The sequence below is a fragment of the Carcharodon carcharias genome, chromosome 2 (assembly GCF_017639515.1).
Source record: "Carcharodon carcharias isolate sCarCar2 chromosome 2, sCarCar2.pri, whole genome shotgun sequence".
Classification (NCBI taxonomy): domain Eukaryota; kingdom Metazoa; phylum Chordata; class Chondrichthyes; order Lamniformes; family Lamnidae; genus Carcharodon; species Carcharodon carcharias.
Window position 1 is genome coordinate 216,325,114 of NC_054468.1, and position 24,052 is coordinate 216,349,165.

General features: G+C 44.3%; 1 protein-coding gene across 4 annotated transcripts in view; it reads left to right on the forward strand.

Annotated features, from left to right (window-relative positions):
* Positions 1-685: 685 nt before the first annotated feature.
* The window catches only part of ltbp1 (latent transforming growth factor beta binding protein 1), a 383,746-nt gene continuing 360,379 nt past the window's right edge, over positions 686-24,052 (forward strand). For all 4 annotated transcript variants that reach the window (XM_041215598.1, XM_041215616.1, XM_041215607.1 and 1 more), the window contains exons 1-2: positions 686-1,381; positions 2,900-2,970. In XM_041215598.1, coding sequence (XP_041071532.1) covers positions 990-1,381; positions 2,900-2,970 — 463 coding nt within the window. In that variant the 5' untranslated portion in view covers positions 686-989. The remainder of the gene's footprint in view (positions 1,382-2,899; positions 2,971-24,052) is intronic.

Consider the following 24,052-nt stretch of genomic DNA (forward strand, 5'->3'; position numbering starts at 1 on the left):
ATGTGTATATGTGTGTGTATGTCTATAGGTCTATATGTGTATATGTGTGTGTCTATAGGTCTATATGTATATTTGTATGTGTATGTCTATAGGTTTATGTGTGTGTATGTCTATAGGTCTATATATGTATATGTGTGTGTATGTCTATAGATGTATATGTGTGTGTATGTCTATAGGTCTATATGTTTGCGTGTGTATATGTGTGTATGTTTATTGGTTTATATGCGTATATGTGCGTGTGTATGTCTATAGGTCTATATGTGTATTTGTGTGTATGTCTATAGGTCTATATGTGTATATGTGTGTGTATGTCTATATGTGTGTATGTGTGTGTATGTCTTTGGTCTATATGTGTATATGTGTGTGTAGGTCTGTAGGTGTATATGTGTATACGTATGCGTATGTCTATATGTGTATATGTGTGTGTATGTCTATAGGTCTATATTTGTGTGTATGTCTTTGGTCTATATGTGTGTGTATGTCTATAGGTTTATGAGTGTGTTTCTCCTAATTCTGCTGGAAAAAGGCAGTTCTAACTCCAGATCCTCTTTGTGCCTGACGTCATGTCTGCCTAAGATTGGATGGCAGATCTGTGACTCGAACCTCCCTCCCTCCCCCTTCCCCCCAAAAACTTTTTAAAGACTTTCAATCTGTTCAAACTAAAATATTTTACAACCATCGCGATACCATCTAACATCTGCTGCAGTGTGTGTGTGAGTGAGTGTGTTTCTCTTATTTATTTGTGCTGACTGTTCCTTTTTCAGCTTTATTTTTCTTGATTTGTAAAGTTATCTGTTCCTGGAGACATCTGGCAACCAGCGATTTTTTTGTTCTATATATAAAAATAATATATATTTATATATATAAGAAGCCGTCTTCAGAGATCCACCGAGGGAAGGGGGCCAGTTCAGTCTGTTTAAAGGCACTGCAGAGGAATACGTTTGACCGGGAGTGGAGAGAAGTTTTCTTTAAGGAACAAACTTATCAACATGGAGTGGATGAGGTACAGCGTCTTACTGTGGCTAGTCTCCGTCTTTCAGCCGCACCAAGTCTGCTCTGACAAGAGGAGTCTCAGGAGGATCACTTATGTGCTTCACCCGGGCAAGTCTCACCCGGCTGGCGGCCGGACCAGTGTCTCTACCTTCGGCACCAGGCACGGCGTCTCCTCCTCCTCCTCCTATACAGTGAGAGCGCAGGGCTCGGCTCCAGTGCTGGAGGTGAAGACCAGTTACAGGAGAAGCTCGCCCCAGGTCAGGACCCGGCGGATGGGCAAGGCGAGCCCGCACGCCCAACAGCACATCGCCCAGTTCCATCCACACCAGTACTACCAGCAACAGTCCATTAGACACCCCGTGCAGTACCAAAAACAACAGCTTAGCGGGTAAGGAGATCTCCCTTGAACTTTGTGCCAGATCATTGCTGGCTGAATACCTACCCGTGACCTTCCCTCCGTTCCTGGATATCGTTTAAGCCTCACCCACATAACACAACTGCCCAAACAACTATTTTTATCTGACCCCTCCTAATATTTTATACACTTATTATTCCCCTCAAGATAAATCATGATGTGTTTATATCCTATATAATAACAAGCACTTCCAATGCCACTTATTCTTTCATATTTACAATATGACCAATCAATGTTTTAGTTATTTATTTTTATTTATTTATAATATGCCTAGTAGCCAAAAGGTAACTACAGTGATTAATTAAAAAAAACATGCTCAAGGACATTGATATGCCATAATGCAAGTAAAATCCTGACACCAGTAAATATTTAATCAACTCCCAAATTTCTTTCTTCCTGTCAGATGTAACTGCAACTTTAGACCATGTTCACGGCCCTCTGCACACAGCAAGGGACTCAGGTCACTGCGGTGCTATAACCATGCATAGGAAACATTTCCTCGTGGATACCAGATACACCCAAAACATTGCTCATGTTTGCGCACAAACTTTGAAAAGATGATCTATTTAAAACCAGAGAGAAAACCTCTTCATACCGAGAGGGGACCATTGTTATTGTGGTGAATATGTACTGTGGTGGGGCGAAAGAGTTTGACAAGTTATATTTTACCATTGAGAATCTTGACCCTGGGATTTTTTAAGAAGTCTTTCATGGGATGAGGACATCACTGGCTGGGCCAGCATTTATTGCCCATCCCTAGTTGCCCTTGGGAAGGTGGTGGTGAGCCGCCTTCTTGAACCGCTGCAGTCCATTTGATGCAGGTACATCCATAGTGTTGTTAGGGATGGAGTTCCAGAATTTTGACCCAGCTACAGTGAAGGAACTGTGATATATTTCCAAGTCAGGATGGTGTGTGACTTGGAGGGGAACCTCCAGGTGGTGGTGTTTCCATGCGCCTGCTGCCCTTGTCCTTCTAGATGGTATTGGCCAGGGGTTTGGAAGGCGCTGTTGAAGGAGATTTAGCGAATAGTTTACTATAGAAAACCCTGACCCTGGGGTTTTTATTATTGAGAATCTTGACACTGGGGTTTATATTGTTGAGAATCTGGGATTTTTGTTTACTGAGCTTGGGTCAACTCCATCTCCAACTGATCAAATGTAATTAACCAGAGTCAGTACTGAACTCTTGTCTCATTCTTGATGAATGGCCCACTGCCTTAAAAAAATGCAGAAGGAGCTCCTGTTGATATAAAAACACTTCTTAGCACTTTTGGAAACATAGGCTCATTGGCGGGATTTTTAAAATGAAAGTGTATTTCATATTTTCTCTCTTTCTAAACCTCAGTGGTCAGGCGAGGTATTGAACTGATGGACAGACTCAGTAAAATTTTTTACAGGATTACTTGATAGATAGTTTACTGTCAGATAAATGTTTTATTGGTCAGCATCTTCCTCTTTTCTCCAATAAATATGCCACTTTCTGATTTGCAGAGTTAATGTCTGCGGTGGTCAATGCTGTCATGGATGGGCTCAAGCTCCTGGCTCTCAAAGATGCACCAAGCGTAAGTGATTTCAGTTGCATTTCAGAAAGTCTTTCTCATGTCGGCAAGTTGGGCTTTGTTTGGGGTTTTTAATCTGTACATCCTGAGAAAACGCCAGAAGATGGTAACGCAGCCTCAGTACAAGCCTCGTGAGTAATAGTGACAGACCGGCACCCCACATTACCCACTAATTTCTGCCTCTGTCGAGCCTGGTTATCACCTCTCCTTTCTCAGCTCATCCTCAGCACGCCTCGCTGTTAAAATCCTCCTCCTGGTTTTCAAATCCTTCCATATCTCTGTAACCTCCCCCAGCTCTACAATCCTTTGAGATATATGCATGCCTCTAATTCAGAGGGATGCTTGAGCATCCCTGATTTTTAGTGCTGCACCATTGGTGGCTGTGCCTTCAGCTGCTTGGACCCGAAGCTCTGGAACTCACCCCCTTAAACCTTTCTGCCTCTCTATCTCACTTTCCTCCTTTAAGACAATTCCTTAAAACCTCCCTCCTTAACCAAGCATCTGACTTAATATTTCCCTGTGTGGCTTAGTGTTAAATTTAGCTTGATAACACTTCTGTGCACTGCCTTTGTTTTACTATGTTAAATTGTTATGTAAATGCAACTTCTTGTTATAATGCTCTCAGAACCAGACGCCATGGGCAGTATTTAATGGAGGCAACAGGGATCTTGCCCGCTGCCGAGAACCCCACATCACCTCTTTTCAGGAAGGCCAGCTGTATTAAGTGTCACTCAGGCATTTAACTGGACTGCAGTGGTCCTTCCTCAGGGTCAAGGGCCCTGAGTGAGGTGGGGGATCAGAAGTCCCGCCCACTAAGAGCAGCCAACCAATCACAGACCAGCAGCTCTATTGAATGGCAGCGCCACCTGGGAGGCAATGCCGCTGCTTGTATGACACCCACCCACCCGAGGCCTAGTATTGTTGCTGGGTCCCAGGCCACAGGTGGGTGATGGCAGGAGGGGAGTCATGGGTTGGGGGTTGCGGGGGAGTGGGCGGTTGGCAGCAAGGGGAGCGGTGTGGCTCCCAGCAGGGCACTCCCTTCCCGATGCCAGGTCGCTCAATCAGGCACTGAATCCCTTTGAACATGGGACCCCCTCACCCCTCACCCCACACCCCCTCCCCCCCGGCCCCCATTCGACCCAGGAGCCTGCAAGCAACCCCGCATGGGTTAGTTTGACATGTTCCCCACCTGGCGAACTGAGTTAATACCAGCAGTGGCAGGATGAGTGACGGGGTGAAAAGGCCATCCACAGACTTTCCCACCATGGACTTAATCAGGGTGGAGGTAGTGGGATCTCCACCCACCACTCTTCCGCCCGATTAAATACCTCCCCCACCATCAAACTCGCCACAGGGGAGGGCATTAAATTCCACCCCATATCACCCTCAGTGTAAAAGTGGCGGAACCAAACGCCAGCGCACCCTCATTGCACTAATGACACACTCAGGCCTCCATAGCGCTCTTGCTGCACTCTGATCCAAACGCTGCTGATCCTGGCTTCTAGGGAGTGACTTTCAAGTTGGAGATCTCGGGGGGGTGGAGTGAGTTTATATTCATGCAGTAAGAGACCAGGCGATAGAAAGTGATAGGAACCTGGGTGCAAAATGAATTTATCACGCAAGTGTAATGCTTTAGAATTAATATTGAAAGACGAAATCCAGTAGGCTGGAGTGAGAAAGCTGGGACATTGGCTCTAAATCTGAATCATGTGTTTCCTGGAAAAGAGGCCTGGTTACAGGTGGGTGCCAGCTGGATCCTGCAGCTGCAAAGTGCTCAACCCTCCTGCATGTGGAACAGCAGCACTAGCAGGGAGTGCTACTCAAACGTACAAATTAGGAGCAGGAGTAGGCCACTCGGCCCCTCGAGCCTGCTGTGCCATTCAATAAGATCAGGTCTAACAATGTAAATAACACAGCAAACGTTAATAAAAAGCATCGAATAGAGCGGCTGCGCGGGATCTGTGAGCTCATTGATGACCTCCCGTTAAATACTGAACCAGAGAGTGCAACGGTGAAAGATTTCTAAATCCTTCTTTCGTTGTGTGATAGCCATCGATCCCATTCATCCACTACCTTTTCTGTAATTCTGTGGAGATCACTGGGGCTGCCTTAATTTTAATGTTTCGTTTTCTGAAAACGGCCCACTGCTGACATGTTGGTTGTTGTCGACCATGTAATTGATAAGCGACAATGTTTGCACTGGCCAATTTAGCAGTTATAATGGGATCGCTGTGGGGATCATTTGAACCGAAGCCAGAGATCAGGTGCAGTACTGGTTTTATAATCCACCACCCCATTGAACTCTGAGGAGTAATATCGGACGGGATGTAACATGGGTGCTCCTCCCGATCCCCTGGAGGTCCCTGTCCTTGGAAATAGTTAGCGACGGATAATTTACTGAACTGTGAAAAGTTGTTGTTGTGAAATCTTTTTATTGATCTGAATGTAGGTAACAGGGTTCCAGTATGAGTGATTCTGTTGTGCACCATGGCACTCAAATCCTTTTGGGGCTAGGTGGAACGTGGAGATGAGGCTACAGTCAGATCAGCCAGGATCTTATTGAATGGCAAAGAAGGCTTGAGGGGCCAAATGGCCTAATCCTGATCCTAATTCGTACGTTCGCATGTTTACTGATGGCGAAAGGGCTGAATTGGTGATTGACTCCAGTGGCGAGTTAGACCTGCTGGGAGTGCTTTTCAGGAAATTGTGGGGGCAGTCTCTATGATTTTTTTCATCTACTAACATTGAAGGAGGGAAGATTGTGGGGAGTGAGCCCCCTTGATTCCACTGGGTGCTCCTGGTGGACGAGGGTCCCTGGCAGGAGCTTACATCTGTAAAATCAGCCTTTTATTGTGGAAAACTGTGCAAAATACAGTTATCAACAGTATCTCAGCGTATAAATGCTGCATTTAAGGTGAAGGTTAAAAACAAAGAGGGCTGCAGTAAAATAACAATATACATCACAATTGAATTAATTCATTGTGTGTGAAGCTCTTTAGGATATTCTGAGTGAAATGGAAAGATATTATATAAATGCAAGTTCTCTCTGTCTCTGTCCCTGTTCCTCTCTCACTTTGTTTCTTTCACTCTCTCTGTCCCTCTCTATGTGTCTCTACGTCTCTATAACTCCGTCTTGTTTTCTCTGTCTCTGTCTCTCTGTCCCTGTCTCTCTCTCTCTTTCTGCCTCTCTATGTCTCTAAGTCCCTATGTCTCCATCTCTCTCGCTGTCTGTCTGTGTCTGCCTGTGTCTGTCTGACTCTCTCTCCCTGTCTATCTCTTTCTTTGTCTCTGTCACTGTCTTTCTGACACTCTTTGCCTGACATGTCTCACTCCTTGTTTAGAATATCATCAATTATTATTCCCAGCAGCAACAGTGCTTCAGTTTAGAATGTGCCCCTCCTAAAGGCTTATGTAGTGGATACATTGAATCACACGGGTCAAAATCCTACAAGATCATCATAAATTGTTTATGTGGTAACACAATTCTTTGAATCTATTCCTAGGCTTCACTGATGCTGATAGGCCTTGCTTGAGCAGTGCGGCTAGGTTAAAGCCTTTTTTTGGCTCACTTATTGGCGTAGGAATGTGCACTGGGGCCAAAATTCACCATTATTGCACCATCTTGTGTATGGACATAGTGTGCCTGCCTCACACCTAATTTGGACAAGCCATCTTAATAAGCACAGACCTCATTTCAGTCCTGATATGAGGGTCCTTCCTGGGTAATAGTTTATACAAGCCAGAGCTTGCATTGTTCAAGGTAGAGCTAGTTTCCCATGTTCTACAATGGCCTAAGCAGCAGCCATTAAAGAGACCACAGGAGGCCATGGAAGGAACTGGCAGGTAAGTTTTGTATGACTTAACATGGAGCCAGCCTTCATGCCTTCCTGCCTTCACATTAATACTGTGAGCTTCCACTGGCCTGTGCTGGGACCGTTTGAGATTGCCTCCGCACCACCCCCTTGTGGGGTGACTCGCAAACTGGGCCAGATGAATTACCCAGGCTCAGGCCATCCAGCTGCATTGGTGAGCCCGACAACACCTGCAGCTCACTGGGTTTGTTCCACTGGAGCCTGACAATGCATTTAGGACCACCCTTGGGTGTCTGTCTACTGTCCCGTGAGACCAGCACGCTGACTATTTGGCAAACTTTATCGGGTGCTTTCGAGTTTAGGCCCCATTGGCCGTTGTCAACAACTCACCTAGCTGGTGTGACTGAAAACGCTGGAGCCGAAATTGGTGTTAGGCGTTAGCAGCCCCTTTTACACCTTGCCAAATTTTAATTTTCCATTGACGTCAAGAAGAAAGAAGGTCCAGTGGAGTGTAAAGCAGGCTGCCAATTTGCAATCACCTGTTTTACGCAAAAGACCTACTTTATCTTCCGCCCATAAGTTCCCTGTGGGGAGCTGCAGCATAATGCTGTGCGTTACCAGCACCATGACAGGTTTCCGAATTTAATATGTGTTTTAATAATGCAGTACATTTTTATTCTAAAATAACAACTGCATGACTGTGAAGGATAAGATCAAAAGATTTAATTGTTGGCTAGCTGTATTTCTTCAAAACATAACTTGTGCTTTCCACTGCAAGAGGGAAACAGATCATGAACCTACCCCTTATTAATGAATCTGAGATGGGTGAATGATAACTGGGTCTTTGTTCCATGAATTTTGGAACTTTTTTCCAACTCATTCATTGGTAATTTTCTTGCAATGGTGCTGGGCCCAACAAAGGGTGGGAGGGTTGAATTTGAAGTCACCACTAGATGGCATTCTCCGTGAGTAATTCAGGATTCTGCGGGAGTAGTGACAGATCTCCTGCACCCTTTTTGATTCGGCGATTACCTTTTGACAATGGGCTGAATTTTCGGCTCGGTGAGCGGGGGCGGGGCCTGCTCGCCGAGGCGTAAAACGACGCGGGGTGACGTTGGGCGTGGCCCCCCCACCCCGATGTCACCGCCCGTCACTTAGATTTTCAGGTTGGCGGGCACGCAACCTGTTAAGGCCATTAATGAATTAATTAAGCCCATTGAGAGAGCTGCCCATCCAACCTTAAGGTTGGTGGGTGGGCAGGCGAAGAGCCCAGGCGGCCTTCGCATTTCTCACGGAACCTCATCCACGGCCGGGATGAGGTTTCATGAACGATTTATAAATTAAAAAACTTTTTTCATTAAAGTTCGTTGATGTGTCCCAGCTCACGTGACACTGTCACATGAGGGGGACATGTCTTAAAATTTTTTTTTTCTCTATCGTTAAAATTTTTGGAACTTAACCTAATCTGCCTGAGGCAGCTCTGTGCCCCGACTCAGGGAACCCCCTCGCCCACACAGGGAGCGCTCAGCCCTTCAGGGCGCGTGTCACACTGGGCGGGCCTTTATTAGCCCATTCATGTAAAGCAGCGGCGTGGACCCGATCGGTGGCCGCAGGTCAGGTCCGTGCCCACTCCCACACAACCCCCCCGACGGGGAAAATTCTGCCCAATGTATCAGTCGTGGAGGAAGGAGGAGAACATTCCTCCAAAGCAATAAATTTGCTTAACATAAAGAGGTTTAATTTACTATGTCCAACTGACCTGCGGGTAAAATGAATACAGGTAAAGAATGCAATATCCCTTAAGTCAGGCTTGAGAAGCTGAACACAATGCCCCTCTTTTTCTTTCAGAACATCAACGTGCATGTGGCCAAGACTAATAACAATCATGACATCCCAAATTCACTTATATGTTCAAGAAACATTAAAAGCACTTTGGATTTAAAGCTTGTCATTTAGAGTGCACTCAATTTTAAAGTACAGTTTTCATTTTGCAATGGGACCTGGAGTTGGGTGTGACAATTTGGATATGCATCTAAAACTCTGCCCTTTTTATTGATGTAAGTACACGTAAGTATCCTCACAGCTTTTCTGCCAGCTGCGGTTGGCAGCCTTCCTGCCCCTGAGTCAGAAGGTTGTGTGTTCAAGTCCCACTCCAGCCATTAACCACAAAAGTCGAGGCGGACACTTCAGTGCAGTACTGAGGGATTCTGCATTGTCAGAGGTGCCAACTTTCAGTTGAGATGTTAAACTGAGGCCCTGTCTGCTCTCTCAAGTGAGCGTAAGGGATCCTGCGGCACTACCTTGAAGAAAAACAGGGGAGTTGTCCCCAGAACCCTGGCCAACATGTGCCCCTCAATCGACATAACAAAAAAAGAGGTTATTTTGTGCATTGTTCGGGGAGACTGGCCTTGATTGTGTACCTAACTGCATACTAAACCTGCCTACTGGATCAAGGTGATGTCATTCATAAAACATGCAATTACATTATCCCAGTGAAATATAAATCTGAAACTCTCTGCTTACTGACTCATTGTTTGAGCCAATATAAATGACTTTGAAAGGTTAACATCCAAATAAGGCCGAAATGTACACTATAATGAAAAGACTTGAAGAGTAAAATTTGAAATGATGCACATGTAGGAGGAACTGAATCCACTAAAGACAGATGTAATTTGTATTTCAATTTTTCATTTCAAAGAAAGGTTAAGTTTCAAATGAAGAGGCTGGGTCACATGCAATCCACACTAAAGTTTGATTAATCTGTCGGGATTTTGGCAACTCTTGCCTGCAAAGATTTGTTTTTAGGAAGTGCTTTTGCACCATTTTGCTGTTTCTTTTTAACATTATCTATACCTCTTGTCCATTTTGGAGAGGCAGTCTAAAAATTCAGCGTTTGGCATAGTTTTGGTTATAAACACACTTAAATTAACTGCTCACTTGTAAAACATAGCCACTTGAATTTTTGCCTTTGGAAGTTCAGACAAAGAAATAAATACAACTTTGGTATAGATGGGTGCTGGGAAAAGGGAAAATTAGTGCGAGGATTAAAATAAATTGCAAAGCTCACTGATTACCAATTTTCCTCAGCAAACTGTTTAGTTACTTTGTTTTTCAGCCAGTGCAAGTAAGTCATTTCCCTGGATTAATTAATGAATGGAATTTGATAGCACTGCTGTAGGGCTATTTAGATTCTATTATCTGAGGATCAAGTTAAGTCTAGGGAGTAGTTTCTGTTTAATACACTTTTAACCTCCCTCCCTCTTTCATTTATGTCTGACAAAGAACAGTAGCAAATATATTTGTTACCTGCTGGAAAATGCTGCCTGCAGAGCAAACTACCATAGATGTCTATTCATGTCACTGCTCCCTCTGTTCTATAATGTATAACAACAACTTAAGTTTATATAGCACCTTTAAGGTAATGAAACATTCCAAGGCACTTCCCAGGAGGGTTATATAAGTATGATACCAAGTCACATAAGGAGATATTAAGCCAGATGACCAGAAGCTCGGTCAAAGAGGTAGGTTTTAAGGAGCGTCTTAATGGAGGATAGCGAAGTCGAGAGGTGGAGCAAAGTACGGAGGGAATTCCAGAGGTTGTGATCCCGTTAACTGAAGGCACGGCCTCCAGTAGTGGAGCAGTGATGACTGGGAATGTACAAGAGGCCAGAATTAAAGCAGTGCTGATATCTCGGGGATATCCTGTGGTACTGGAGGAGATTACAGAGATAGGCAAACAAGGATGTGAATTTTAAAGTCAAGGTGTTGCTTGACTGGGAGTCAGTGTAAGTCAGTGAACTCAGGGTTGATAGGGGAGCAGGGCCTGCTGCGAGTTCAGACAAGGGCAGCAGAGACCTCCCTATGGAGGGTGGAATGTGGGAGGCATGCAGGAGTATGTTGGAATAGTTGAATCTAGAGATAATGAATGCATGAATGAGGGTTTCAGCAGATGAGCTGGGACAGGGGTGGTTGGGCAGTGTTACAGAGGTGGAAATAGGCGGTTTTAGTGATGATACTAATGTGAGGGTGGAATCTTATCTTGGGATCAAATGCGACACCAAGGTTGCAAACAGACTGACTTAATCTCAGATTATTGCCTGGGAGCTGAATGGAGTTGGTGAGCTAGGGGGTGCGGACAAAGGCTTCAGTATTTCCAATATTTAAAAGAGGAAATTGGCATTTAATTGAGCCGGCTTCCACTCAGTTCACACCGGTGGCTGGCTCTTCAGATTAGCCTAAGAGCTGCTTGTCAGCTCTCTTCCTGCAAACACAAAATGACCTCCCAAAGTGCACAGATTTAATGTAATTGGTGAAAGAACAAGTGGGGAGATGAAGAGAATTTGTTTTACACGGCGAGTTCTCTGCGATTTGGGAATGCACTGCTAAAAGATGGAAGCAGATGCAGTAATAACTTCCACAAGGGAATTGGATGAATACTTGAAGGGGAATAGTTTGCACAGCTATGGGGAAAGGGTAAGGGAGTGGGACTAATTGGATAGTTCCTTCAAAGAGGTGGGCCAAATGGACACCTTCTGTGCTGGATCATTCTATCATTCTATCATTCTTTGTTAGGTATTTCTGAGTCACTGCAACGGATGCTATTATCTGGGGTGTGGCTATCAAAAACAAATAATTGTCACCGTTATTTCAACTGGCAGCTGAGAAAACTAGAAGGAAAATGAATAGCTTAAGGCATCTTGTCATGCCTCTGAGAACACTCCAAAATAATTTACATCCAGTGATTTTTCCTGAAGGGAATTACCGTGGTTGAGAAAGTGAAGGAAGTGTATTAATCTCAGAAGCCATGCTCTAGGCTTGGTGGTAAATCTATTTTGTTGTATAAGGCAGAAAATTGAGCTAATTGTACTCCAATAAATGTGAGAGTGAGTAAAGACACTGGCCGGGATTTTCCGGTGCCTCTGGAATCTTCCAGTTCCGCCGAAAGTCAATGGATGTTGCCTGGCCTGCCGCATCCCTCCATGGCAGGGCCGGAAAATCCCAGCCACTGTTTCACGTTCATTAAGCACTTTCCATTCAAATTAAGAATAAAATGGAATCGCTGTTAGTGATGCATGCTGTCCCTTTAATTCAGTGAACAGTGCAGGCAGTATGATGGTTAAGAGGGTTGCTGGAATGACATGTTGTGTTATGGATGGTGGGACTACCAATTTGGTGCTGGTGATACTTCATAGAGCAAGCTCCTCCTACCAACCCATGAGGTTGGGGGAAGGCGTGGTGGGGTTGGAGCAGGACGATTGCCAGTGCAGTGCGTAGGCTTGCAGGCACAAAGGGGAACAAATGGAGCATGAGTCAACCCAGGCCACTCTTGTGCACTTCATAGAGGCTGCTTTAAGAACAGCATTGGGACAGTGTAGGGGGCAAACCCTCTGGCTGTCTTCTGTGTTAGGGATAGTGTGGGGAGGGGAGAGATAGCAAAATGAAAGGCTGAGGAATAAATAGGTAACCAGGTAAGTAGAGGCATTTAACATCATAAATAAGTATCTGTGCCCCAGTGAGACTTTGTCATTTTACTTTAAAAATGTAAGCTGTGGCAGAGTGTTGATTTTTTAAAAATGATCCTCACCTCAATTAGTTTAAAAGGGCTTGGGATTTGTCTTGATGATTTTTGATCATAAAATCTCCTATCATGTTCCTGACCTTGACAGTTCGGCATTGGCTGAATCTTTATCTGTTATGAAAACTCTTTTGTGTTTGATCGTACTTCTTCCCTTTCTAAGCTTGAATGGAGTAAACAGACCTGTTTCCAAAGCTCATATCAGCGGTAACTACTTAACTATCATGCTAAATGCATAACAACATGTGGTAACTTGTTGATGTTTGACAACCAAAAATAACTGCATCTTTATTTAACTTGTTAGAAATGGAAGCAGCCTAGGCAACATTCACAGAAAATGTTTTTACTCTGGATCATGTGGAATTGTTTGAGCCTCTGTTTGTCAGCTCATCCCATTTCTTTCTGTGTTTATTCACAAGTTCCCTCTGATATCGGAAATGTGGCGCAACATGAATGGTACAAGGAAAGTAGAGTTACTGCTGAAAAAAGAGACATGCTTCACCTTACACTCGTAAGGACAGATGCAAGAATGCCAAGTTTCAAAGGGAGCAGCAATTTACACTGCACGAGAAAAGATTGGTTGGCAAGTCGACTCTGATTGGTCAAGGCGTTGCCATGGAGAATGCACCAGGGAACTATTATCCTCCAGGCTTTTGTTAATTTTAAAAAGGCACAACGCCCTGTACATTTTCCATTTGCCTGCAGGGGACAAAGTCACTGCATATGAATATGTGTAGCTTCTAGAAAGCGTCAATGAACCACAGTATACTAAGAAATACACTAAGAATCAATTAAAGATTATCAGTCAGGCGTGCAATGTGGCTCACTTACACCTGCTAGAAGCTACGTTTGTTAATAGGCAGGCAAAAGGACCATGTCCGGGCATTGCACCTTTGTTTTAAATTAAACAAAAGCCTGGAGGATAATATAAAAGTAAAATACTGTGGATGCTGGAAATCTGAAACAAAAACAAAATTAACTGGAAAAACTCAGCAGGTCTGACAGCATCTGCGGAGAGGAATACAGTTAATGTTTCGAGTCTGTGTGACTCTTCATCAGAGCTAAGGAAGTATAGAAATGAGGTTAAATATAAACTGGTTTAAGGGGGGTGGGGCAGGTAGAGCTGGATAGAGGGCCAGTGATAGGTGGAGGCAAAGAAGAGATTGCCAAAGATGTCATAGACAAAAGGACAAAGGGGCGTTGATGGTGGTGATATTATCTAAGGAATGTGCTAATTGTGACATTAAGGGTAGAAATCAGAACGAGCAAGTGACAGATGGCCCTAATGGGGGTGGGGTCGGGGGAAGGCTTCGAAATGGGCTAAAAGGGGGAGATAAAACAATGGAAGGAAATAAATTTAAAAATAATGGAAATAGGTGGGAAAAGAAAAATATATTTTAAAAATTATAAACTATTGGAAAAAGGATTGGAATGGGGGTCGGGATGGAGGAAAGTGTTCATGATCTGAAATTGTTGAACTCAATGTTAAGTTCAGAAGGCTGTAAAGTGCCTAGTCAGAAGATGAGGTGCTGTTCCTCCAGTTTGCGTTGAGCTTCACTGGAACATTGCAGCAGGCCAAGGACGGACATGTGGGCATGAGAGCAGGGTGGTGCTTTGAAATGGCAAATGACAGGGAGGTCTGGGTCATGCTTGTGGACAGACCAAAGGTGTTCCACAAAGCGGTCACCCAGCCTGTGTTTGGTCTCTCCAATGTAGAGGAAACCGCAATGGGAGCAGTGAATGCAGTAGACTAAATTGAGGGAAGCGCAAGTGAAGTGCTGCTTCACTTGAAAGGAATGTTTGGGCCCTTGGATGGCGAGGAGAGGGGAAGTAAAGGGGCAGGTGTTGCACCTTCTGCAGTTGCATTGGAAGGTGCCGTGGGAGGGGGTTGAGGTGTAGGGGTGATGGAAGAGTGGACCAGGGTGTCCCCAAGGGAACAATCCCTGCGGAATGCCACCGGGGCGGGGGCTGAAGGGAAGATGTGTTTAGTGGTGGCATCATGCGGGAGTTGGTAGAAATGGGGGAGGATGATCCTTTGAACGTGGAGGCTGGTGGGGTGATAAGTGAGGACAAGGGGGACCCTATCATGTTTCTGAGAGGGAGAGGAAGGTATGAGGGCAGATGCGCGGGAGATGGGCCAGACACGGTTGAGGGCCCTGTCAACCACCATGGGTGGAAAACCTCTGTTAAGGAAGAAGGAAGACATGTCAGAGGAACTGTTTTTGAAAGTGGCATCATCAGAACAGATGCGATGGAGGCGAAGGAACTGAGAGAATGGGATGGAGTCCTTACAGGAAGCAGAGTATGAGGAGCTGTAGTCGAGGTAGCTGTGGGAGTTGGTAGGCTTGTAATGGATATTGGTGGACAGTCTAATACCAGAAATTGAGGCAGAGAGGTCAAAGAAAGGAAGGGAAGTGTCAGTGATGGACCACGTGAAAATGATGGAGGGGTGGAAATTGGAAGCAAAATTAATACATTTTTCCAGATCTAGACGAGAGCATGAAGTGGCATCGAAGCAGTCATCGATGTACCGGAGAAAGAGTTGTGGGAGGGGGGCCTGAGTAGGACTGGAACAAGGAATTTTCCACATACCCCATAAAGAGACAGGCATAACTGGGGCCCATGCGGGTACCCATATCCACACCTTTTATTTGGAGGAAGTGAGACGAGTTTAAGGAGAAATTGTTCAGTGTGAGAACAAGTTCAGCCAGACGGAGGAGAGTAGTGGGGATGGGGATTGTTTGGGCCTCTGTTTGAGGAAGAAGTGGAGAGCTCTCAGGCCATCCTGGTGGGGGATGGAGGTGTAGAGGGATTGGACATCCATGGTGAAGAGGAGGTGGTTGGGGCCAGGGAACTGGAAATTGTTGATATGATGTAGGGCGTCAGAGGAATCGCAGATGTAGGTGGGAAGAGACTGGACAAGGGGAGAGAGAATGGAGTCAAGATAGCAAAAAATGAGTTCCATGGGGCAGGAACAAGCCAACACGATCGGTCTGCCGGGATAGTCCTGTTTATGGATTTTGGGTAGGAGGTAGAAGCAGAGGATAATAGTTCCCTGGTGCATTCTCCATGGCCACACCTCGACCAGTCAGAGTTGATTTGCTAACCAATCAGCACTCTTTTCTCATGCAGCATAAATTGTTGCTTTCTTTGAAATTTGATATTCTTATGTCTGTCCTGATGAATGCAAGATAAAAAGCTTCAACAGCATGTCTCTTTTTTTTCAGCAATACCCAAGTTCTGTACAACCAAGCGAAAATAGTGGCATTTGAAATGATGTCGTGCATAATGGATAACTGTTTCTCCGGGCAGGAGTGGTTGGTAACCGCAGTACACCGGCTTAAGATCAGGACCTAAGATAATTGGCAAAAGATCAGAAGGAGGATGAGGAGGGGGAAAAAGATTTACACCGAGTTGTCATGATCTGGAAATGCACTGCCTGAAAGGGTGCTGAGAGCAGATATTCAGTCCTAACTTTCAAAAGGGAATTGGATAAATACTTGTAAAAGAAAATATTTGCAGGGCTATGGGGAAAGAGCAAGGCTGTGGGGCTAATTAGAAAGCTCTTTCAAAGAGCTAGCACAAGCATGATGGGCTAAATGGCCTTCTTCTGTGTTGTGTATTTTGATGAATTCAGAATTATTTTCATTAATTTACAATAATGTGGAATACTTAGATTAATTTTAATGAGATTGTAGACTTCTAGCCATTAGATTTGTTTGTCAGTTTCACAAATAATTTCTAAAAATCATTTATGGTAAACATCATAAGCTGCTACATGAAAATATATGGCATTAGTCATTAGGATGGGTGTAGAAGGTATTCCACTCTTCCCACTTGCAGCTTTGTCGCTCGTGGGTTATATCATAAATTCTTGAAAACCAAATATCAAGTAACTTATGTTCTAAATCCCATGGTGAGCTAAAGCGCATCCAAGTTATTTCGTGCTATTTCCAGTCCATCTGGAAACTTACTTGGGACATCCAAATGGCAGCAATGTCAGATACGTAGCAGGCTATGTATCTCCAGATGGCACCCACGCATGCAAGCCTGTGTGGTTTTCAGGACAGGATTGTACTTAGCTGGTGTGTGCCCATGGAAAGAGCTTGTTAATCATCACTGGATAGCCGCATACATGACCAGCAGCCGCTTTTCCAGTTGCCAGAAGCCTGCCTGTGTTTCTGGAACTGTGCAGAATCAGGAATGGCTTCTTCTGTTTACAGCATAATACGACCTTAATTTGTACTTAGTGCAGTTTTTACCCATTCAGCAGGAGCTTACCCTGCTTCAAGTATCCCTGGGCCTTCATTTGTGACTGTGGATCATTGTCCAAGCTGGGCTTCAGTGCTGCTTCTCACCCTTTGCTTTGCAGCAGAAACAGGCACAAGAATACGATTGTTTTCTTTTTTTTAATTCTTTCATGGGATATGGGTGTTGGTGGCCAGGCCAGCATTTATTGTCCATCCCTAGTTGCCCTCAAGAAGGTGGTGAAGAGCCACCGCCTTGAATCACTGCAGTCCCTATGGTGCAGGTACACCCACAGTGCTGTTAAGAAGCGAGTTCCTTTTGATCCAGCGATAGTGAAGGAACGGTGATATATTTCCAAGTCAGGACGGTGTGCGACTTGGAGGGGAACGTGCAGGTGGTGTTGTTCCCATGAGTCTGCCGCACTTGTCCTTCTGGATGGTAGTGGTCAAGGGTTTGGGAGGTGCTGTCTAAGTAGCCTTGGTGAATTGCTGCAGTGCATCTTGAAGATGGTACACACTGCTGCCACTGTTCGTCGGTGGTGGAGGGAGTGAATGTTGAAGGTGGTGGATGGGGTGCCAATCAAATTTTCTGCTTTGTCCTGGATGGTGTCAAGCTTCTTGAGAATGGTGGGAGCTGCACTCATCCAGGCAAGTGGAGAGTATTCCATCACACTCCTGACATGTGCCTTGTAGTTGGTGGATAGGTTTTGGGGAGACAGGAAGTGAGTTACTCTCCACAGAATTTCCAGCCCCTGACTTGCTTTTGTAACCACAGTATTTATACAGCTGGGCTGGTTCAGTTTCTGGTCAATGGTAACCTCTGGGATCTCGATACTGGGTGATCTGGTGATGGTAATGCCATTGAATGCCAAGGAGCAATGGTTAGTTTCTCTCTTGATGGCGATGGTCATTACCTGGCACTTTTGTGGCACAGATTTTATTTGCCACTTATTGTCCCAAGCCTGAATGTTGTCCAGGTCTTGCTGCACATGGACATGGATTGCTTCAGTATCTGAGGAGTTGCGAAGGATGCTGAACATTGTGTCCATCAATGAACATCCCCACCTGTAACCTTATGATGGAGGGAAGGTCATTGAAGCAGGATTATCCTAATTGACATACAAGAAAGGAGGAAGCAGTATTCATCTAATAGCTTTCTTTTTCCTTTCATTTTCATAGATAACTGACTGGACTCCATCTTAGAGGAGGAAAATGTCTATATTCACCTCCATCACATTATAGCCCATCTGAGGTTGGAAACTGTGGGTTCCCAAAGCAGTAACGTTTGTATAGTTTGCGTAAAATAATTCCAGCCACCTTCTCTTTTTACTTCTACCTTCCTGAAGCTTGTGTATAGTTCTGTAAATTGAGGTTCTGAGGGTCAATCGGGGCCAGGAACTTTCCTTGATGACAGGCAGGTACATCTCTGTCAAGCAGGGTCAATGGGTGGATTTGGAGGTTGGGCCTCGATAAGCATTGGGCTGTTGTGGGCAGTGAAAAGCTAACTTTCCAGAGTGGAATCACGGGAACAGGAGGGGGTCATTAATCCCCTTGAACCTGTTCCACCATTCAATGAGATCATGACTGATCTACGACCCAACTCCATGTACAGATCTATATTCTATAGATATTTATATTAAGCTCATTAAAATTTCATGAACAGTCAAAGAAAATAATCGAAAAGGCTAATAGATTGCTGGCCTTTATCTCTAAAGGACTAGAATACAAGAGGGTAGAAGTCATGCTGCAGCTGAATAAACCCTGGTTAGACTGCACCTGGAGTACTGTGAACAGTTCTGGGCACCATACCTTGGGAAGGGTATACTGATCTTGAGTGTAGTGTAGAGTTATCTGAATGATACCTGGACTCGAAGGGTTAAATTATGAGGCAAGATTAAGCAAATAATGGTTATATTCCCTGGGATTGAGGTGATTTGATTGGAGTTGTCAAGATATTAAAAGGAACAGATAGTTTCCCTCTATCTATCCTATTTCTGTTGGTTGGGGAGTCTAGGACTAGCAAGCATAGACTTAAAATTAGAGCCAGACCTTTCACGAAATATGGAAATGTATATAATTGGTAATTACTGCATTGCAATTTGTGGGAGCTTTCTGTGTACAAATTGGCAGCTATGTTCCTTATATAGAGCAGTTACTGCAATTCAAAAGTACGTCGTTAGCTGGATAGCACTTTGGGATGTCCTGGGGCTGTAAAAGGTGCTGTGTATTCTTTTAATTGCAAATTTGACATTACTGGATAACACAATCTTTGTCAACAAACACACGAATTAGGAGCAGGAGGAGGCCATCGAGCCTGCTCCGGCATTCAATAAGGCCATGGCTGATCTGATTGTGGCCTCAACTCCACATTCTGCCTGCCTTAGCTATGGCACCCTGCGGGAGTCCCAAACCCACGACCTGTAAACTGGCAGCCCTGAAGCCTCGGTAGTTCCACAGAAGTGGGTACTCCAGTTTTAACCACTGCTTGGTGGAGAATTCCTGCATTGGTTTGAGATTTGTCGGATTGTTATCCGAGGGAACGGGTCCACTCAGGACTGGAATGTGACCAAGGTAATTGAGGCAAAGTGCCGTGGTAAACATTGCAGTTTCTCGCTGGAAGGAGCCATCTTCAGCGGCGATTAGATTCCATTCGGGCAATTGCGTTAAACTGGGCATATCGGACACCTGAGCTGTCAACATGGAAATTTTTATTTCCAAGAGGAAATCCGCTGCATTGTGCTAGCGTGTTTGGAAGGGTTAATTTATAATGATTGATCACCTCACATATGTAAATGCTATTAGTCAGTGTGAGGTGAGTGTTACTGGCTAGGCAGGCATTTATTGCTCATCCCTAATTGCCCTTGTGAAGCTGGTGCTGAACCACCTTCTTGAACCACTGCAGTTGTAGGTACACCCACAGTACTTTTCTCTGTAGCTATTTGATATAACTGAGTGGCTAACTACTCCATTTCAGAGGGCAGTTAAGAGTCAACCACCTTGCTGGTGGTCTGGAGTCATGTGCAGGACAGACTGAGACAGGATGGCAAATTTCCTCCCCATGAAGGGGATTAGTGGATTTTTTTACCACAATCCAGTAGTTTCATGATCATTATTAATGAAACTAGCATTTTATTCCAGATTTATTACCGTGGAGGGATTTTTCTCCCAAGCATTAATCTAGGTCTTTGAATTACCAGTCCAGTAACATTGCCATTATGTTCCAATCTCCCTATGCTTCTTCGTGCAAATGCAGGGGTGAATTGCAAATTGTCCCCTGAGCATTTGATGCCTCCAGGGATTATAGGGGCATATGTATATAGAAGGGTGCACTGGGGAGTGATGAAGCTCTTTTTCAAGGATTGAACAGATTTTATTTCCCCAAATATTATCGAAATCTAATCCTCCAAATTTACATCTGAGCTGTGCTGTGAAACTCTGTGTCAGGAGAAAGGAACTTGCTGTCCACAAATGCACAATATAAGGCTGAGCTTTTATTTCCATTATTTTCAGGCTTTGCTGCCTTGTCCTTAACGTGTAAAGTGATGTTTGTGTCATAAGTGGAATGCATGTAACAAAGGAAACGATCAGCCTCATTCACTGCCTTTGTTCTGTTCAGCTGCTTTATTGTGCTTTATTAGACAGTTTGCATCATGATCCAGTGAAGACCTGTGGCTCCGTCTGTAGCACTCTCACCTCTGAGTCATAAGGTTCCAGGTTCCAGCCCCATTCCAGGGCTTGAGTACAAAAAGCACAGCTGAGACTCAGTGCAGTGTGAGGGAGGGAGTGCTGCACTGTCGGAGATGCTGTCTTTCAGATGAGACAATCCAAGGCCCCATCTGTCTGCTTGGGTGAATGGAAAAGAACCCCTGGTGCTATCTTGAAGAAGACCCTAGGGGAGTTATGCTCGGTGTCCTGGCCAATATTTATCCCTTAACCAACATCACAAAAACAGATTATCTGGCCATTATCTTTACTGTTTGTGGGAATTTGCTGAGTGTAATCTGGCTGCTGTGTTTCTGACATTACAACAGTGGCTACATGTCAAAAGCACTTCATTGGCTGTAAGGTTTGAGACACCCAGTGGTCATGAAAAGCACTATATATAAATGCAACTATTTTTTACATTGATCGGCTTGTTCACGAGCGTGTTGTCTGACAAGCACTGGCTCCCACCATTTATATTCTAAACTGGCTCCCTCCCTCTGCTGCCAGAATTGACCCCTCAAGTCGTCCATTTTCTGTGTGTCTGCTGTTGACTTGAAGCAGCTGGTTTTAGTAATATGTAAGCCAGCTCATGGACCTCGTTCACCCGTCATCTGCATGAAGCAAGCCCCAGTATAAAATTGACCCAGCTGGGGGACAGAGGGGGGAGCGCTGACCATCAGTAGCACTAGAACTTTCTAAAGGTTAGAACAACAATTGCTACTCTTTTGTGAGAGGAGCCCTCTCCTCTGCATCAAGTTTCCTCTTAATTTCTGGACCTGTGAGCACATGTTCGTACTTAACCTATTAATAGTGAACTCCCTTTGCACCTTTTCTCAGGTTCTTGATTGTTTGACATCAGGAGCCCAGAAAAGAGTAGTTAAGCTATAACTTAAAGGAGTAGGTTTATTATTGGAAAATTCCCATGCACAGACAGGGAGAGGCAAAAGGAGTTATCCTTGAAAATGTCAGCAACCCCTTGTTACTTTCTGAAGTGAGACTGAATCCTTATTGTGAACATCTTAGCCAATCATACATTGTCCACTGATTCAGGAATTTCTGCCATTCCCTTAAAATGAAAAGATAAGCAGTGAGTCTTTAAAACTCTGAGAGACCATGTCTACTGAAGATAACCTGCTGATCACTGTCCTTCATCGAATCCTTGAAGCGTACTGCTCAGAGACTGAGGGTATTCCTTCTGGAACTTTTTGGGTCATAATGCTGATACACAAGCTCTGATTTTGACCAAATAAGGTTAAACTGGACCAACGCTTTTAAAAGAATTAAGGTTTGACTTCTTCATTGGAACAAAAGCCATCTAAATGTTTCCAGATTCCTATATTTGTAAGTGCTTATTGTTATGGTGTTTCCATTTTCTGAGCACTCATTGAGGTTCAAGTCTTGATTCTAGTCTTCGGAAAGCTTCCTTTGCCACTGAATCTATCCATGTACCTGTCAGAGGTATACTGCATTCATCCTTTGCTATCTTCACAACTCCATTTACTGTTAGAGATGGGTTGGGGCTACATTCTGCACTTCTTCATTTTCACACTGCACCCTCCTGCCTGTCATCAGGGAGTTAGTATTGGGGCCACCCTCTTTCAGTCTTCTGCTGTGTCTCATCCCTTGGACAAAGTTGCCAGCTGTTTTTGGTGCACAAAACAGCATTTGCAGTGGCTGAACTATACATAAAGGCTACCAGAAATTTTCTCCTTGTTCAAAGTTACTTATGTTATCACTGGAAATCAGCAGTCTGCAAGCCTGCTCCCCTCCCTGGTAAGCATGCATTGCCAAGCCCATTCCAAACCTGCAGCTTGCCCATATTGTGCTGGGTCAGCTTCACTGACATAATCAGGTCAGCACCCTAATGGTCAGGTGGCCTGACTAAAGCCCAATCAGCGAGCCACCCAATCAGAAAGCCTGTGTTTCTATGTCATTTCAGTGTTGGTAGAGTTTTGTAAGCAGCTTGCCCATTGGCCAGAAATAGTATGTGGTATGATTAAGAGTGGGGTGGCGTGCAAGAAAGACCTGATGGTTTTTATGCAGTGTGTACTTACCTTCTGTCACAAAATGAGTAGCGTCTGCCTTGAAATTCCAGCACCACCCCCCCACCCCCCCCCCCCCCCGCCCCCCCAGCCTCCCTGGGCCACACTCTTCAATGTGATCTGCTTTATGTGGTTGGACACTGATGTGGCACCAGAATCTCGCTGCTCTGACATGCAGTGAAAACTTATGAGTAACACCAGAAGCAGAACACAGATGAATGTAATTCAGTAACCCAGTTTGTGGAGAAGCTGTGACCTTGTGAAAGTCAAATAGAATACAATTTATCCAATGCTGAGGAGCTGGAGAGCTCTAGTAGTGATGGCTAGACCTGGATACTTCAAGCTAGAGATTCAAGTCCTTTGAAGGCACAAAGTTAAAGATTACATATAAGGAAAGAAGATTGAGACAAGAAAAAAGACTAACACGTTTCATGACCTCTGGATGTCCCCAGAGCACTTATAGCCAATGAAGTACGCTTTGAACTGTAGTCACTGTTATAATGTGGAAAGTGCAGCAGCCAATTTGTGCACAGTAAGCTCCCACAAACAGCATTATGATAATGACCAGATCATTTGTTTTAGTGATGTTGGTTGAGGGATAAATATTGGCCAGGACACTGGGGAGAAGCGGAGAGAACCCCACTGCTTCTTCAAAATAGTGCCAACAGGGCAGAATTTTGTTTTCATTTCCCTTTGGCACTCTGCCCTAGCAGTTTTACCGGTTTGACTTATAGGAATAGATGTTGCACAAAATGGAAATCTGATACTGCAGTATAGCAATCTACTGTTCTGAAGCTGAAATACATAGTTGGTTCAGTGCAGGCTTGTTCTTAGATCTATTATTAATGGGTTTGACATGTGGGGGTTGAGGGGGAGGGCGGGTGGAAGACACATTTCACTGCCCATCAAGAGCATCTATTGCATTGTTGAGCGCACGAGGAAACAAAACATAATACTTAGATATTTTATTACTGCACTAAAACAGATGTGTGTGCAGTTAAACAAATGCTTTGAACTTGTGAAGTAAGACACTGAGAGAGATGAGGTTCTCTTCATTTGCTTAATCCTGGAATCCTTTGAAGCAAAGTAAATGTTAAACAAGGAAAAAAAAACAACAGCTCAAATTCACCACGCAAATACCTGAATGAGGGGAGAATTTTTCCTGTGCACAATTTTACAGAAGTCGGTTTGAAAAGACAATGGTCTGTAAATAGCAACACCACTATTTCCAGCCAGAATATAGATGATTGAGTAATTTGCCTGTCAATCACACCTGTAAGTATCTACGATGGGATTATGCACATAACTTGTAATACATAACTATCTTCCACCCCCTGTATTTTTCTGGAAAAATAATGATTTTGTAATATCTAACTATCCTCCACTCACTGCATTTTGCTGAAGAAATGGTGAATTTGTATTATGTAACTATCCTCCACTCACTGCATTTTGCCAGAGAAATCAATCTGCTTTTATTGCAAGATGTTGATGTAGTTTTGGTCATGAGTTACATTTGCCATAGTTTGTAGAGATTCATTTTTTTAAGTGAACTCTGTAGATATTTGCTGCACTGCACTGTTTAAATAGACTCCGTTTGCCGAGTGAATGGAATTTGTTTGCTATGAACAACATGGGGAGATGGTGGTGGGAGTAGTGGTAATGCCACTGGACTAGTAATCTTGATGCTCTGGGGACATGGGTTCA